Source organism: Anopheles ziemanni, chromosome 3 (genome assembly GCF_943734765.1).
Source record: "Anopheles ziemanni chromosome 3, idAnoZiCoDA_A2_x.2, whole genome shotgun sequence".
Lineage (NCBI taxonomy): Eukaryota > Metazoa > Arthropoda > Insecta > Diptera > Culicidae > Anopheles > Anopheles ziemanni.
In genome coordinates this window covers 42,892,776-42,909,278 of record NC_080706.1, presented here as the reverse complement: position 1 = coordinate 42,909,278, position 16,503 = coordinate 42,892,776, and the positions used below count along the sequence as shown (strand labels likewise).

The following is a 16,503-nucleotide window of genomic DNA, read 5'->3' as shown; positions in this document are numbered from 1 at the left end:
TCATTAGAACAATGTCGTCCTACTAAAACATAGCGGTAATCAAAGTAAAGAACGCATTTGTCCGCGGTTTGGAATGCAATTTTCCGATCGATTTTATTCATTTCAATATCCATCTTCATTCGACTAAGTAGTACAGTTACAATTTGCGCACCACCAAACACACTTCCGGTCCGGTGTGTCTCGGATAATTTCTTTTGCAGCAGCTTTTACGCTGCTTGGACTGCGGCTGCGTGTACGAACGCACGCATTTGCGACTACCCTACACGATGGTAGGGGGAGAGCGATTTTAAGAAAACACACATCCACATCACGCGATTGCAAACAAGACCATCGGACACAACATTGAAAGGATTTCCTTCACCGGAAACGGAATAAACGAATGGTTCCATCATGTTAACCCTTTTCTCCTTGTGCTAGCGCTTCGCTCAATAAGGAAACTGTAAAATAAAGTCGTCTTATGATGTGTCGGTGCTTACAACTTCGAATGCCAGCTCACAGTTTTAACACTTACATGCAAAATAAAGGACAATTCTGGACATCGCGCAGACGTTACTAAATATTTAACAAAGAACAATGAACATCGCCAAGGGCTTCGTTGTGACGAAGGCAGCGAAGTTAAGGAGAAACGTAAAGCATTAAAATAAACTCAACGAACTTTTTAAGTAAATTGAAAGAAAGGAAGAAACGCCACGGCAACTCTGGATTGCACGCGATTGAAGGTTTGTAACGAGCACTCAGTGGACGTAGGGGAGAAAAAATGGATATAATAGTTAGTACATCCCTTTTTTTAACAATATTCTCCAGAACGACTTGACTCTTTCGGTACGGCTTAACAGTAGTGAAGAATTATTCTCGTTCTAGGTTTTTTTTTTCTTTAAGTTTTACAACTCATTTATGTACGCCTCCCTACGATCCTTTTACCGCCAACTTCAACACTCCATTAACACTTGCCGATTGTAAAAGACTTTTTCTTTTGTTTGTTTGTTTGTTTGTTGTAATCATGCTTAATAGCTCTATATGTATATATGTTTCTTATATCTTTTAGCGACACTATGCCACCGCTACGTGGTTTACAATTTCTACAAGAATATTAAATTGAAACAAAAAAAAACAATATATATAGCAACATAACATAAGTTGGCTCTCCTTATTGTACGTTTTGCGACATTAATTCCGCCTACCGTTCCACGGGTTACACCCTTTCCCTCTGGCGGTGCACGGGCCGCTGCCGGTGGTGCATGATGCATTTGGATTTGTGATCCCCTTCGTTTTTACACACACACACACACAAAGTACAGGATGGGATTTAAATTGTACTTTCTAGACCACTTTTTTGTTTTGTGATGAACAATCCTAAACGCCTAGCATGCCGACGTTGGTTGATATCCGTCGCCACGGCAACAACCGGCAACCGATAGAGAGATTAAGGGAGCAGAGAAAGAAAGGAGTACGAACAGTTTGCCTATTCTGTTTGACGTTTGCTCGAACGAGGACGAACGATGGCATTGCCCGGTAGATGGGTTTCGTAGGCCACATCTTCTGCCGTTTCTTGCGTTTACTTCTTTATAACAAACCAAATTAAAACATTCTCACGCATCCGACGGATGCACACGATGGACACACACGTTTGTAGTTATCCCCTTTTTTTACGCTGATGTTAATGCTGTTGTTAGTTCCGTGTATCCTTCGTGTCCCTCCGCACGGCGCAGAACGACATTACTATATCTACCGCATGTGGAATACTTGTTACATGTTGCACCTGTGCATGTGTGTACATATAGTATCTATATATAACGTCTCTCTTATCGTGGTTCTTCTTGTGTCGTATTTCACGATACGCCAGCGCCCAAGGGGCGCACCTCTCCCCAAAAGGTACGCCCCCGTCGGGTGGAATAGCTGGCAATATGGTAAAATAATCTTACAAATAGTAGTACACACTCTACCCTCTCCGACTTTGCTTCTTGTATGCTGGCACACGCTTCTTCCTCGCACGGAGATGCGTGCCACCTTAATCCTCTAGGTTACGGAATGCCTGCTGCATGTCTTCGTACAGCTGATCGAAATCGGCCTTAATCTTCGGTTCACCGTCTTTCACGGGGTCCTAAAATGGAGAACAAAATTTTATCCAATTAGTAAACGGTTGTATAAACAATGATAGGCCATAGTCTCATCATACCTTGAACTTCATCGACGACAGCTGGTACAGGATGTTGCCCATCGCGTCACGAATCACGTTCCAGGTGATCTTGTTCTCGGACTGTGCAGTCGTTTCCACGGCATGGCGAGCCATATCGTAGAAGCCGATCATGTTCTTCAGCATACCGACTGTCTTGTAGAACGGACAGAAGCGATCATACGCCGAGTACGAGTTCTGCTGCAGGAAATCGTCCTTCAGCAGCTTGGCAACCTCAAGGGTGATCTTGTCCGTTTCGGCGAGCGAAGCCTTACCGACGAGCTGCACAATTTCGGACAAATCTTCCTCCTCCTGCAGGATCTCCTTGACCTTGGTACGCAGCGGCACGAACTCGGGGAAGTTCTTGTCGTAGAAGTCATCAAGGGCGCGCATGTACTTGCTAAAAACAAAAAAAAGTAAAAAGCATGATTTATTGTTTTTTTCGTACCCCTAAATACGATAATGTGGAATGTAACATTCAATCAGTATGCTCAACAAGAATGTGACCAACTTAGTGTAATTATTTTTAACCGTTCTGTCGTTGAGATTTTATGTTCTTTGTTTTTTAATTGTTTGTGTAACCATTTCACTAGTTATCATTGCTGATGATTCCACAGCACGTTTTGTTACAAGAACATTTATAAATGATTGTGCTTGGATAAGTTTGGAACTTAAATAAAATGTCAGTTAAACGTATAATAATTTGAACAGAAACAGTTTTCACCACTTGCGAAAGTTTTGTGTTCAGCGGCAAAATATAAGCTCACTACATAATTCCAAAAATTTACGCAACGGAGATGTGCAGGTGAAAGAGAAAAATGACGATAAATACTAACCTGTAAGAGATCAACCAGTTGATCGACGGGAAGTGCTTACGCTGGGCCAGTTTCTTGTCCAAACCCCAGAACACCTGCACGATACCGAGTGTGGCGGAAGTGACGGGATCGGAGAAATCACCACCGGGCGGTGAGACGGCACCGACGATCGAAACCGAACCCTCACGCTCCGGATTACCGAGACACTTGACGCGACCGGCGCGCTCGTAGAAGGAAGCCAGACGGGCACCGAGGTAAGCTGGGTAGCCGGAATCGGCCGGCATCTCAGCCAGACGACCGGAAATTTCTCGCAGAGCTTCGGCCCAACGGGAGGTGGAATCAGCCATCATGGACACGTTGTAGCCCATGTCACGGAAGTACTCCGACAGGGTGATACCGGTATAGATGGAAGCTTCACGGGCAGCAACAGGCATGTTGGAGGTGTTGGCTACCAGCGCGGTACGCTTCATGATGGACTCAGTCACACCATCGATCTCGACGGACAGCTCGGGGAAATCACGCAGTACCTCAGACATCTCGTTACCACGCTCACCGCAACCGACGTACACGATGACGTCCGAGTTGGAGTACTTCGAGAGCGACTGCGAGATGACAGTCTTGCCGCAACCGAAAGCACCGGGAATGGCGGTGGTTCCACCCTGGACGCAAGGGAACAGCGAATCCAGCACACGCTGACCAGTCAGCAGCGGATGGTTCGCTGGCAGCTTCTCCGTCACTGGACGCGGCTGACGTACTGGCCACACCTGCAACATGGTGAATTTGCTGCTCTCACCATCGAACTCGGTCTCCAGGATCACATCGTCGACGGTGTAGTTGCCGGGCGGTGCGATGTACTTGACCGTACCCTTGGCGCGGGGCGGCACCATCAGTTTGTGCTTGACGAGCGTGTTCTCGTGCACGAGACCGTACAGATCTCCACCGGTAATGTGCGAGCCAACCTTCACGTTCAGCGGGTTGAAGCTCCAGCTCTGCGTACGCGACAGACACGGCACGTTGATACCCTTCGGAATGTAGATCGAGCTGGTCATCTCGTTAATGTCCTTCAGGGGACGCTGGATACCGTCGAAGATGCTTCCCATGATACCTGCACAGATGTTCAACAACGAAACGTTAGTGCCCATCGACGTTAGCCGGAACAAACGTGCCTACCTGGTCCAAGTTCCACGGACAGTGGCTTGCCGGTACGCAGGACGGGATCACCGACGGTGACACCCGATGTTTCCTCGTATACCTGGATGGTTGCCATGTCGCCTTCCAATCGGATAATCTCACCCACCAGCTCGTAGTAACCGACACGTACCAGCTCGTACATAGCCGATCCGGACATACGTTCCGCCGTCACGACTGGAAGAAGCATAAGCAACATGATGAGTATAAATTCGAATCGAAATGTTTTTCGTGAACTAAAAATATTTTTGTATATTTTTAGTTTAACAAATTCAAACTCATTTTCAATGCGGCTTGTTTAGATAATTTTGAAAGCTTCATACCATATCACCTGTTTGCTTGTGAAGCATGGAGTGTCATCTGACCAAATCATGATATCAAAGCAGGCACGAAGTTACATAATGAAACCTAGCTAATTTAGGTGTTTTCGAACATCCTTACAAAAACTTCACTTTTTCGTTACATCTATTGCACAAAAATTCTTAAAATGGAGATTTAAATGGTAAAAACAACAATCCATTTAAAAAGACGACCAAACCAAATTGTCGCTTTCGATCACATGAATGGTTGTCATTGCACGCACACACCCGCATACTGGTTACAGGAAAACATAACAGACACATATACACAACATTCTCTTCACACGTCATGTGACTTCGAGAAATCAAACGCAATCCCGAATGACAGATCTGAACATGGAAATCGTCTCAATTTTCCCGAATTCGACGGGCAAAATGGCTACATTTTCCATTTTCAGGATCTCAAAATGTTGCTGCTTAAAGCCATTCCCCCCCCCCTGTGTTTACTTACCAGGACCAGATACGGCGAAGACGTATCCGAATTTGGACTCGCGGTCCTCATCGCTGATTTTCTTAAGATTCGACATTTTCTATCTCGTTCTCTCGTGACGGACCGTGTCGATACCCTTTTTGCTCTACTGCTGCCTTGCTGGGAAGTTCTGTGTAAATAGAAAAGCGGATCGAAATTAGTGGACCTTAATCGAGCGGCAATATTTCCTCGACACCATCCAGCGTTGAAAAGAAAGATCAGCTGATCAAAACCGCCCCAGTGCGATGATGGTAACCCAACAAACGCAATAAGCACCAATAGATTCGGAACCCTCTCGGTGTCATGTGACCCGCGGGGTTTCAGTTTTGCTCGAATAAAATATAGCAATGGCCATAGGTTAAACCTCCTTTTTTCTACTGGCTAGAACAAATAGTTTCCATCTGTAGTGTGGAGTCTTTTAAGCGTTATCTTGCGTAAAACAATAGAAATGAAAACTCCCGGCCATTGAGCGATGGAGAAGCAAAGAAAACAAAAATCGATTGAAAGCAAAAGAAGTTCGCATATCAATGTTCACCTAGCACTACTATATGCTGATATTTCTTTAAAACACTGACCACTGGTGGACTGTGGGATACGATTTACAATTGCAAAGCAATTGACCCAAACTTTGGTGCCGAATCACAACTTTTTACCAGCCAACCACTTACGCAGTCTTCGAGATTGGAAATGCAATGCAACTGAGCTCGAGGTGTAAAATGGTATCACAAGACTCCGAAAGATAGACCTACCCAAGATCGGTAAAACGAGAGGTCAGTAGATAGCCATTTTCTGCGCCGCCATTCTTTTGACAGTTTAATCAAAAATGGATTTCAATTATAAATGAAACGATATATTGTCCAGGAAATTCTGGATCACCGTGGCCTACACTCAGTCGATGGAAAATGCTAAATTTGCTCCCTATTTCATAATTTTTAACAAAAATTTACTAAACTGTAACTTCGCGCGATCTTTGATTCGACTTTGCCATCCCTAGAAAGGATTTGACAACTTCGAGTTGTCAGCACAGATTGAAAGCAAAAACATTTAAAACCATGATCGAAATTTGAATGAATTGGTAAATTAGTCAATTTATCGCAATTGTTTAGTGCCTAGGCCTATAAGTACAACATATCACTCAGCTAAGAGGCCTTTTGAAGACAAACAACTTAGATTACTCCGTATTTCCTAATTTTTGGAAAAAAATTAAATTGAAAAAAGGTGCACAAACCTTGGTTGGTATTTTGATCAGCACGGCAGCAAGCGAGCTGTCAAAACAATGTTATTTAACTTTTAGTGTGGTGTTCAGAACAGTACCGACGATGGCTAGTTTAGTGGCGGCATTTTCCGGTGTTTTCACAAAACCCCGTGCACTAGCCCTTCTGCAGTACACAACTGTGCGATACCGGCGAAAACCACGATGGTTAGGGACGGCCAAGAGCAAATTGTTCCGTGTTCCAGAGCGCAGGAAACAGATCGAGGAAGAGGTCGAAGAACTGAAGCGGTTGCACAATAACTATCGCACGCAGATGAAAGCGGTCAGAAATTTCCTACGCGATGAAGTTGAAGCGTACAAGCTGGTCTCTCGAGCTGGTTTGGTGCTTCAAACTCCGGAAGAGGAAGAGGCCGAATGGCAGGACGCTTTGCGAAGGAACGACGAATGGAACCAACAGACCGCTGCCGAACGCGAGGAACGCCTGACTGCCGAACGCGCTGCACGGAAGGAATTCATTCTAGAGCGGTTAGTGCTAAAAGAGCAACGGGAAATGTCCAAACAGGAAGAGGTTGAAGCGAAAGTGCGTGCCGAAAAGGAGCAATCAAAGACGTTCATTACGCGTGAGAATATCGATAAAGCGATCGAGTTGGCATTGGTTCAACCGACAAGCTACAACTTCGCATTGGATCGAGATGGAAACATTCACCGTGCAAACAATTCTTCAACTACAGATAATATTCAACCCTACTGAGGCTGCATTTAGAATGTTGTATTTCACGTAGAGTTCTTAAATAAATATTCCCAATCCGGGGATGCATTCAGCTTAGCTTTAATGGTACTGATGTTAATTATGTTTCCGCTGCGTTCTGTTTGATTAACGTTGATCGAAACCAATTCCTGCAGAAATCCCGTGTCCATTCCAAGACTGATATCAAACAGTATTTTCCCTAGCATAAGTTTCACCTTTCCTGACCGATAACGTATAATTTTACCAACACAACCTTCGTCAAGATCACGCACCGTACAGTACTGTGGAGCTTCTTCGGTGGTAGCCGCTTGTGGTGCTTCTGTTTTGATTTCGTGCCCGTTTACCGTTTGCTTCTCCCCGCTATCGCACTTCCCAGGCAATGCATCCGGTAGTTGCAGAAGAAATATGTTGTTTGATGCCGGGTTCGATACCAGTGACTCGGCCAAAGTAAATGGATCTAGTCTCGCGTCATCAATGATTTCAGTTTTAACTTCCGGTTTGGCTTTGTAATCATCTGTAAAGTAAAACATAGAACTCAAATTAAGTTCGGCTAGGTTTGGCTCGTGCTTCCGGTACGTACCACTTTCAAGCTTGACTGGTAATTTCAAACCAATCTCCATTTTTCTATCGATATCAGCGACATCATCCTCCTCATCGTCGTACAAATGTTTCAACCTTTTCTTCTCATCTTCCCAATCCATTTTAGTTTCCGTCCTGGCAAATACAGGCTTCCTAATCGATTCGCCCGGTTCTTTGGAAGAACCTGATCGGTCTATAGTATTGGAAAGCATATAATGAATGGAAACTGAATAACTCTGAATGCACCACTGTACGTTAACAACATACCATATTTCGATGCCCGAGTCGGTGCTCGTTGTGCTAAACCATCCGAAAAGATTCCTGATGTTTGGATGAGGGAAGCTTTTCGGTTTTTTAAGTCCTTATCGTTTTTACTACGATCAGTCTTGACTCTGCTCTTAGGGCCGGTAGATGCGGTCTTAACATCACTGCAAGTACGAAAGATGATGAAACATCGTTGCATTTTGATAGGAAATGCTGGCAATGATGGCCCTAATAACTCACGTATTTTTGTTGCGCACTGCATTTAAATTGGGCGTGTACACCTTTTTGTTTGCCGGAGGTTTCGTCGCACGTCCATTGGTAAGCGTAAGGTCCCGAGGCATTCGGAAGGATTGCAGTCGCTCCGTTTTCACAGCTACGTCCATCGATCCCGCAGTGTTGGGGATTATACTGTTCGTGTTTACCATGTAATCCGTTTTGATTCCGGGTTCCTGTTTGATGCGGGTTGGGGGCTCCATCTTGAATCGAACCTTTTCTTTCGATGTCCTTGCTGGCAAGTATAAAAATCCTCTTTAGTTATTCAGATTCCAACTGAGACATGCGTTTCACAAACTGCACTGCACGAATCAAAACAAACAGTACACTGGGAAGAGACGTCAAAAGTGTACTCTGCGAACGTGCTTCTTTTGTTTCTTTGAATAAAACGTAAAAGTAAATTATTTCTCATTACAACAATAAAAAAAACATTCGTGAGAAAAGTGCATTTTTTGTTTAGAAATCAATAAAGTCAAGAGTGAAACGTTCATGAAATAAGTTTTAATTGAAATTCATAATATATGAATCTGGCAACACTGCCTTGATAAAATGACGCCGTCAAATGGTTGACGTAAATGTTTGGAAGATTGCTAATTTGCATCTTCTGTGAAGAAATTCAGAAAATAAGACACTTATCATAGTTTACGACGTCGCTAAATGTTACTAATGTGTTTAACAACATTGGCGTGTCACAAGTTTTTTCAAGTTCAATTTTGCTGATCCATCAGGGCTACGCAGAAGACCGTACAAGATCAGCCGCACCACGCACGGACTGTTTACAGTTCCCTGGCGCATCGTTAGGATTTGTATACCAGTGGTTACAAGAAATATTGAACGATTCTGGCTTCCACACCAGTGAACACGCGTGCGGTGGAAATGGAGCATAGCTATACGCGGGACTTCCGGCTGCTGGAAAGCAGCCAAACGGCGTCGACCCGCACGCTTATGGTGCACCGACCACCGCAGTGTCCGTCGTGCCACACGCATCCTCACGATGAGCGCATCGATCTGGAGGAGTCCTACAATCCACCGATTCCCTCATACAACGAGGAAAGCGCCAGACGGGCAATGCAGGAAAGTGAAAACATTGTCGGTGGCGGTCGGAACTCGGTGTCGGATGAGGATGACTGGGAAGAAAAAGTCAACAAGTGAGTAGATCCACCCTTTCTCATTGGTCGATAGTTGTTTGTGTGTGCCGTGGTTACATTGTTTATGTTCTTCTTTCAGATTTGGATGGTCCGTGCAGCAGTTCAAATTGTTCGATCGTGTTGCGCGCCTGCTGGATATGGACCGTCTGGCACGGTTGACTAATACCGAGAAACAACACGAACCCGTACACCGTCGCACGGTGATCGATAAGTCGGTCAGCCGGCTCCGGCAAGCGCTGGCGAGTGTGTCTTGGGAAACCCGCCTAACCCAGTGGCTACACAGTTTGCTAATGGAGAACCTTCCACCGTGCTACCTGGCCATCTATATCGACATTCTGCAAACACTGCACGCCAAGCTTCCGATGCTGGTAAACAAAATGGTATTCTGCAATCCGCACAACATCGGACCGGATCTGCTCGGGCCCGTCTTGAAGAAACCTTGGGAACCGATCGTGGCCCACAAGAACCGTAAGCTTCCGGGGCAACCGTACATTGTGGTGGTGCCATCGGTACCGCAATTCTCGCAACCAACTGCCCGGCAGCAGAAGTGGTTCAGTTTGTTCGCCACCATGGCTTCGGTTATACCGATCCAAACGCCACCGATCAAGGGAAGCATCGAAAAGCAAACCCTACAGAGTTTGGCGGAAAATATGGTGGCCACAACGCGCACGAAAATACAGCAGGTGCGTACCGGGGCGCCAAATAGGTCGATTATACTCGTCGGCTTCGACGCCGGCGCTGCCCTGGCCATTCAGATTGGCCTGGTAGAAACGGTTAGTTGCGTCATTTGTTTGGGATTCTCCTACAACACGTACAATGGAGTGCGTGGCGCTCCGGACGATCACATCGTGGACATCACCTCGCCCGTCATGTTTGTCATTGGGCAGAACTCCGCACGATCAAGGTATTGTATTCTTGAGATGAATATCACTTTTTAATTTTCTTATCAAACGTTGCTTTGCATCTTTTCATTGCAGCCAGGAGGAAATTGAAATGTTAAGAAGTCGCATGCTCGCCCAAACATCGTTGGTTGTTGTCGGCTCGGCCGACGAGTGCCTACGGGTGTCCAAGACCAAGCGCAAAATCGATGGCGTCACCCAGTCGATGGTGGAAAATATGGTCGCTGATGAGATAGCAGAGTTCGCCACGAACTGCTTACTTAGTCCACCGAGGCAGAAGAAAACCGGCCTACCGGAACCAGCTTCGAACGGACCGCTATCGTCGAGTAATGTGTTGGTGCCACTGAATGATGTAGAGTCGTCGGTGCCACGTAAACGAAAAACCACCACGGATGTGCGGAAAAGTAGCGTAAAGCAGTCTCGACAATCGTCCAGTCGGACGGCACCGAAGCCCTTGGAATCACAGCAGGCACAGGAAGCCTTGGACATTGCTATACAGAGCATTTTGCCGAGCACACCCGAGAAGCAGGTTGTGCCATCAGTAAAAAAGACTTCCCCGATTATTGCAGCCACATCGGAGGATCGTGCCGATCAGACGATCAAGTATGAGATGCACGCTTCCGGTGCACAGATCGTATCGGGCCTGGCCAGCACACCGATTCCATTGCCTGCACTCAAGCGAGATACCTCTCAAACGACGGGCAATGTGAACGTGAAGCTGATTTCAAATCAACTGATTCAGCTGAAACCGAACACGGGAACCACACAAAAGTTCTACTCAGTGAAATCGACCCATAAGCCCGTCGTCTCGGTCATCGGCAACAGTGGAAACGTCGGCTCGGTATCCGATAACATCACCTTCAGTCCACCGAAGTTTACCATCGTGCGTGGCCCCGAGTCCGAGCAAAGTGTCGATGATCAGCAGCAGCACTCATCCCCAATTAAGTCTCCCGGTAATGATCTGTCCCAGACGAACATTTTCGACCTACCGATTGTGTTTGCCGACAACGAAGGTGACAACGAACCACCGGCACCGGTGGCGAGCATTACCGTGGTTGGAGGATCCCCCACCACGGCTGGTACTTCCGCCGAACCGCAGGTGACAACGATACAAGCGCCACGCTTGGTAACTTTACAAGGAGCAAGTGCCGGTACCTCGGCAGTTCTCGGAAAATCCAACAAGATCGTGCTGGTAAACAAAGGTAGCCTGAAACCGGTCGACGGAACTGTGACGTTTCCGTACGTGAGTGGGACAAAACTTAATCTGCCCCTTGGCACAGCAACCAGCACCGGTACGGTTGGCACGATAGTCTCGAGCGGTAGCAACACCGGGGTAAAGTACACGAAGCTCTTGCTAACGAAACCACTGACGCCCGCCACCGGTACCATTTCCTCGGGGGTGGTGAAAAATTTGGGTGAACTTTTTTCCCGCGGTAAGGTTGAATTCATCAACAGTTCCGGCGTGAAGCAAACCGGTACCCCGGTCACCATGCAACAGGGCAAATATCAACCCATTGTCATTAGTACGACGGGAGGCAATAATTTGTCGCAAACTGGAGTCACCGCACAACCGGAAGGCAGCATCATAACCACCAGCACTGGTGGCAACAAGATTGTTATCAAAACCAGTCCGGCTTCAGTATCGGCTGGTACTTTGTCCACTTCTTTAGTGGGTCGTAATTTGACTTTGAAACGGTTTAACATAGTTTCTACCAGTGCGCCAGTTAAACAGAGCCCAGCAACAATGGAAGACGGGGGCGATGATAAATGATTTCATCCAAAACTAAGAACTTAGACCATAAACATTTTTTTTAATTTCAGAGTGGTATTTTAAGGCTATGTACAAACGTTGTATTAAGCTCTGTTGAAATAATAGATCGTTTTATGGCAAAGAGCTTTGTTTGCAGCTGTAGCTTTCGTTGAAGAAAAGTGTGAGAAATGTTTTACTCTTGTAACGGTGATCCTGAATACTTGGAGGAAAAAATTCTAACAGTTTTTAAAATAAAAGTTCTAGAAGGATATGTATGTAAATATTAGTTTTTTTTATTTTTAATGGTACGGCCCACTTCATCAGCAGTAAAACCTTAGCATACGTGTTTAAATTAAATCAATCCAAATTTAAAATTTTATAAAACAGCGTACCTATCCGGAAAAATGCGTCCCTTCCTTGCAATTATAATATAAAAAAATATGCGATGAGATTTAAACACCACTACTATAACTAAAATTTGAACACATTTCAAATACTTTTTCAAGTAAATCATGCTGTACAACTTTAGGTGGATTGAAACGCTCCAGATGATTCTCACAACATTGCAGTTTGTCAACATGCCAAATCCTCGTTAGTTTGGGACAGTTTGACTAGGTGATGCACCGCGAAACGTTGTTTATTGCACCCGGTTAAAGCAAAACAAACGTAAGTAGTAAATTATACATGAAATAGACGTAAATCTTTTCTATAACCTGATTCTCGGTTTCTAGGAAATGCTTACCGTACGACCAATGGTGCGAGTTGCCGCGAAATTTGATCCAGTATCTATGGCTGGAGCACCACTCAGCCGGCCATTCTGGGGCTGGGTTAATATGATGTTTAACCGGGTCGACCGCAGCCGGCTGAAGAAGGTAGGCCCGGATCGGCTCTGTGCGGAATGGTTGCTGAAAAACGGGGCGAAGGCAAAGTTCGTGAAAGATCACCGGACGCACGTGCACTTTAATGCCCTACCACATGAAACTCTACCGGTGCTGATGGAGGAGCTCGACGGAACGGACTCGGGCATCATGCACATCGGATTCGATCATCTCGAAGGTTTGACTCGGTTGAGGAAGGTCACGCTGCACAACTGTGTGTACATCGACGATCAAGCACTGTATAAATTGAAAAATGTTGCCGGTACTTTGGAGGAGTTGCAAATCTCGAAGTGTGGTAACGTTACCGATCATGGTTTGCTGTGTTTGAAGAAGTTGACCAAACTGCAGCAGCTAAAAACGTTCGAATTGGGTTATGTGAAAGATTTACAACAAGTAGAAAAACAGCTGAAGGAGGCACTTCCTGAGTGCCAGTTCGATATGAAACCATAATTGTAATACACGAAAGACAAAATAAACCGCTAGTCATGGTAATTTAAAAAAAGTGAATTATTATGCAATATTATACAATACTTTTCTGAGGCAAAGTAACGTAAGGGATCAAAACAAAAACAAGTTTTTCATCGATTGTTTGGGCATTGAAAGATTTCGACGAAGCTATGACAATTTCGATGAATCATCATTTGTTATCATGAATTACCAAAAAGAGGTCAACAATTGACCATCCCTTTTATTGTCTGCTAAGAATGATCTAAAACATTAGCTAGAATGGATCAAAACGTACGATTTCAGCCGCTCATAAGCTCGATACAGAAGGTGGCCTTGTTTGAGACGAAAGCCGTGAGTACCTTTTATAAACTAAGCTGTAGTGGCCAATGAACTAACCCAGGTTTGTTTTTCTCCTCCATGCTCAGAAACTCTACCTTATCGGAAGCAATAGCCAGGAAACCCGTTTCCGCGTCCTGGAAATCGACCGACGTGCACCGGATCTTTCAATCTACGAAAACCCGAACGAGCTGGAAAAGGCTGACATCCGAAAGTTTGTCCAGTCCCGTTCCTTCACCCGTTCGATCAGTGCGTACGGTGTGTTGGGGTTTGTTAAATTTCTCGAAAGCTACTACCTGATACTGGTGACCAAGCGGACACGATGCGCCTTCATTGGCAAGCACATTATCTACACCATCAAGGACACGGCCATGATTCGGGTGAACGAATCATCCGGCAAACAAATGCAACCGCTCGAGCAGCGCTACTTGAAAATGTTCAACAATGTCGATCTGAACAGTAATTTCTACTTTAGCTACAGCTATGATCTTACGCACAGCTTGCAGTACAATCTGGCACCACCGAAGTTCGTCGGCAGTCGGTGCGATATTGTGCGCGACGAGCCGCTCGTATGGCAGAACCGCACCGGGGAGAAGACAACCTACGCCTTCCGCGGTGTGTCCCGGGAGCGGTTTGTGTGGAATTCGTTTCTGCTCAAACCAATGGGTGGCATCGTGCACAAGGACTGGATGTTGGAAATAATTCACGGATTTATCAGTCAGTCGAGTATAAACATCTTCGGACGGCAGGTGTACGTATGTTTGATTGCGAGGCGCAGTACACGGTACGCGGGTACTCGGTTCCTTAAGCGTGGCGCTAATTTCCACGGAGACGTAGCGAACGAGGTGGAAACGGAGCAGATCGTGCAGGATGGCAATCGGAAGTGCAGCTTCACGCAGTTGCGCGGTTCGGTGCCGTCGCATTGGTCGCAGGATGTCAGTAAGATGGTTCCGAAGCCCCAGATTGCCATTGATCTGTCCGATCCGTATGGTGAAACGGCCGGTAAGCACTACCAGCGGCTGATGTTTCACTACGGAGCGCCGGTTATCATATTGAACCTTGTGAAAACGCGTGAAAAACGACGCCACGAAAGTTTACTAAGCGAAGAAATGCAATCGACCGTATGCTATCTGAACCAATTCCTCCCACCACAGCAGCGCATCCGTTACATCGACTTCGATATGGCACGCAAAAGCCGTGGCAAGGGAAACGTGATGGAGAAGCTGGCCAAGATTGCCGATACGGTCATACAGCAGACGGGGTTGTTCTATCTGGATGACGAACGGAGCCAAAAGCAGACCGGGATCGTGCGGGTGAACTGCGTGGACTGTCTCGATCGCACCAACACGGCACAGTTTGCGATAGGGAAGTGTGTTCTGGCGCATCAACTGTACGATCTTGGGTTTTTGAAAGAGCGCAAGCTGGAGTTTGAATCTGATTGCATTACAATGTTGGAAAATCTGTACGAGGACCACGGTGACACACTGGCCATGCAGTACGGTGGGTCACAGTTGGTGCACCGCATTAAAACGTATCGCAAAACGGCCGTTTGGGCGTCACAGGGCAACGATATTATGCAAACGCTCAGCCGGTATTATAGCAATACGTTCAGTGATACGGAGAAACAGCATAGCATCAATCTTTTCCTTGGTTATTACATTCCCTCCAAAGCGGAGGTGAACAGTAAGTAGTGGAAGCGTTTCTATTTATGCTCGGGCAGGTCGGAGATTAATAATTTTATCCTCCTTTCCTATCCGCTTCGTGTAGAAACTCTCCACATCTGGGATTTAGAGACGGACTTTTACATCCACAACGCGCGGTTCGACGAAATCACCCAAATCTCGTCGATTCCACTGACCCAGTGGATCAGTCCGTTCGTGATGAACTGCCTGCCGGCGGCAGTGAGCGACGAAAACCGTGTCGTCAAAGAGCTCATCAAGATCCACTCGAACGATGCGGAAATAATTGACTACTACTCGAACTTTCACTACGACTACAAACTAACCTCGTTCGAGGAGCACATCGACTACCAGCTGAGCCACCAGTCGCGCAACCTGGTGCCCGCCTTTCGCTCCCATTTCAGCCCCTTCGAACCGATCCGGCGGATGGAGAATGCGGGACTGAAAAATCCTTCGCTCACCGGCCAATCGTCAACCAGCTCGACGAATAGTTCGTCGTCCGATCGGTCCGACGATGAGTCCGAGTCGGACGACGAGGATAAGGGCAATCGGAATGCAACGGCAGCGAGCAGTAGCAATAACAGTAGCCGGGCGGAGGATCCCGTCACGCTCAGCTCCATGTTTCCGATGACGAACGACATCTATGGGTTTGAAATTCAAATGCCCAAAAAAGCGGATATGTTAAAGTACGTTGGAGCATACCCAAGTAGGCGATGTAAGGTTTTATCTGATCGAATAAATTTGATTTTTGCCATTCTATACCAGGTACGAAAAATACGCCGAAATCAATCGGATCTGCAGTCCCTTCGGAGGACCGGCACGACCGTCCTCCCCGCACCAGTACAATCGACACGCGGCAATGAACGAAAGCGGGGGACTTTCGATACAGAACAATGAAATAATCGTTGCCAACGGGCCAGCAGAGCAGGACTTGCAGAACGATGTTCCGATTCCGACGGTGAGCGCAGAAAGCATAGCGATCTACGAGAAGTACTGCCTGCTGAAGGACACCATCATACAGGGATACCGGTGTGACCCAAAGATCCTGGAGTATGTGAATATGTTCGCTTGAACTTAGGCGATCGTGGATGCCTCGGAGATTATCACTACTACCCGTTGTTTAAATAAAAACATCAAACCGGCTAGATGTCACCAACAACTTTATTCTGTGTTCCCCATTTTTGTTCGTCTTGATTGTACATAATAGTATCAGCATAGTTATAGCATTTTGCCTGTTTTGGTACGAGCTGCTGGTTCACGGTCAATAGCTACCATTTTACAAGTA

At 46.2% G+C, this 16,503-nt stretch overlaps 6 protein-coding genes across 7 annotated transcripts; 4 read left to right on the top strand and 2 right to left on the bottom strand.

Moving 5' to 3' along the window:
- Window positions 1-1,517: 1,517 nt before the first annotated feature.
- Window positions 1,518-5,723, bottom strand: LOC131287860 (V-type proton ATPase catalytic subunit A). Of its 2 annotated transcripts, none has more exons than XM_058316946.1 (6): window positions 5,580-5,723; window positions 4,987-5,134; window positions 4,159-4,353; window positions 3,010-4,093; window positions 2,177-2,573; window positions 1,518-2,101 (listed from the first exon to the last, which is right to left on the bottom strand). In XM_058316946.1, the coding sequence occupies exons 2-6, from the start codon at window positions 5,060-5,062 to the stop codon at window positions 2,009-2,011; spliced, it is 1,845 nt and encodes a 614-aa protein (XP_058172929.1). In that variant the 5' UTR covers window positions 5,063-5,134; window positions 5,580-5,723; the 3' UTR covers window positions 1,518-2,008. The 2 variants fall into 2 exon arrangements, with proteins under 2 accessions (XP_058172929.1, XP_058172928.1); XM_058316945.1 differs by having other exon boundaries at window positions 5,673-5,711.
- A 580-nt stretch (window positions 5,724-6,303) lies between these two features.
- LOC131287862 (small ribosomal subunit protein mS26) lies at window positions 6,304-6,998 on the top strand. The gene has a single exon (XM_058316949.1). The coding sequence runs from the start codon at window positions 6,324-6,326 to the stop codon at window positions 6,966-6,968; it is 645 nt and encodes a 214-aa protein (XP_058172932.1). The 5' UTR covers window positions 6,304-6,323; the 3' UTR covers window positions 6,969-6,998.
- Window positions 6,950-8,311, bottom strand: LOC131287861 (DNA-directed RNA polymerase III subunit RPC4). Its single transcript, XM_058316948.1, has 4 exons — window positions 8,049-8,311; window positions 7,812-7,972; window positions 7,546-7,737; window positions 6,950-7,479 (listed from the first exon to the last, which is right to left on the bottom strand). Exons 1-4 carry the CDS (start codon window positions 8,282-8,284, stop codon window positions 6,992-6,994), a joined length of 1,077 nt encoding a protein of 358 aa, XP_058172931.1. The 5' UTR covers window positions 8,285-8,311; the 3' UTR covers window positions 6,950-6,991.
- Window positions 8,312-8,715: 404 nt separating this feature from the next.
- LOC131284780 (KAT8 regulatory NSL complex subunit 3) lies at window positions 8,716-11,915 on the top strand. The gene is made up of 4 exons (XM_058313638.1): window positions 8,716-9,229; window positions 9,309-10,133; window positions 10,207-11,777; window positions 11,845-11,915. The coding sequence occupies exons 1-4, from the start codon at window positions 8,958-8,960 to the stop codon at window positions 11,913-11,915; spliced, it is 2,739 nt and encodes a 912-aa protein (XP_058169621.1). The 5' UTR covers window positions 8,716-8,957.
- Window positions 11,916-12,615: 700 nt separating this feature from the next.
- Window positions 12,616-13,207, top strand: LOC131288027 (ATP synthase subunit s, mitochondrial). The gene has a single exon (XM_058317124.1). It carries the CDS (start codon window positions 12,631-12,633, stop codon window positions 13,204-13,206), a length of 576 nt encoding a protein of 191 aa, XP_058173107.1. The 5' UTR covers window positions 12,616-12,630; the 3' UTR covers window position 13,207.
- A 275-nt stretch (window positions 13,208-13,482) lies between these two features.
- LOC131286748 (polyphosphoinositide phosphatase) lies at window positions 13,483-16,290 on the top strand. The gene is made up of 4 exons (XM_058315746.1): window positions 13,483-13,554; window positions 13,629-15,222; window positions 15,307-15,904; window positions 15,984-16,290. The coding sequence occupies exons 1-4, from the start codon at window positions 13,483-13,485 to the stop codon at window positions 16,288-16,290; spliced, it is 2,571 nt and encodes an 856-aa protein (XP_058171729.1).
- Window positions 16,291-16,503: the final 213 nt, after the last annotated feature.

Bases quoted from the DNA above. Each gene is read 5' to 3' on its own strand.
- LOC131288027 (XM_058317124.1), top strand. From the start codon at position 12,631: ATGGTGCGAGTTGCCGCGAAATTTGATCCAGTATCTATGGCTGGAGCA.
- LOC131287862 (XM_058316949.1), top strand. From the start codon at position 6,324: ATGGCTAGTTTAGTGGCGGCATTTTCCGGTGTTTTCACAAAACCCCGT.
- LOC131286748 (XM_058315746.1), top strand. From the start codon at position 13,483: ATGGATCAAAACGTACGATTTCAGCCGCTCATAAGCTCGATACAGAAG. The intron at 13,555-13,628 runs GTGAGTACCTTT...CTCCATGCTCAG, and splicing joins CCTTGTTTGAGACGAAAGCC to AAACTCTACCTTATCGGAAG. The intron at 15,223-15,306 runs GTAAGTAGTGGA...CGCTTCGTGTAG, and splicing joins CTCCAAAGCGGAGGTGAACA to AAACTCTCCACATCTGGGAT.
- LOC131287861 (XM_058316948.1), bottom strand. From the start codon at position 8,284: ATGGAGCCCCCAACCCGCATCAAACAGGAACCCGGAATCAAAACGGAT. The intron at 7,973-8,048 runs GTGAGTTATTAG...TCGTACTTGCAG, and splicing joins GCAGTGCGCAACAAAAATAC to TGATGTTAAGACCGCATCTA. The intron at 7,738-7,811 runs GTATGTTGTTAA...CCAATACTATAG, and splicing joins GACTCGGGCATCGAAATATG to ACCGATCAGGTTCTTCCAAA.
- LOC131287860 (XM_058316946.1), bottom strand. From the start codon at position 5,062: ATGTCGAATCTTAAGAAAATCAGCGATGAGGACCGCGAGTCCAAATTC. The intron at 4,094-4,158 runs GTAGGCACGTTT...ACATCTGTGCAG, and splicing joins GTCCGTGGAACTTGGACCAG to GTATCATGGGAAGCATCTTC. The intron at 2,574-3,009 runs GTTAGTATTTAT...TTTTGTTTTTAG, and splicing joins AACTGGTTGATCTCTTACAG to CAAGTACATGCGCGCCCTTG.
- LOC131284780 (XM_058313638.1), top strand. From the start codon at position 8,958: ATGGAGCATAGCTATACGCGGGACTTCCGGCTGCTGGAAAGCAGCCAA. The intron at 9,230-9,308 runs GTGAGTAGATCC...TTCTTCTTTCAG, and splicing joins TGGGAAGAAAAAGTCAACAA to ATTTGGATGGTCCGTGCAGC. The intron at 11,778-11,844 runs GTACTTTGTCCA...AGTTTCTACCAG, and splicing joins TCCGGCTTCAGTATCGGCTG to TGCGCCAGTTAAACAGAGCC.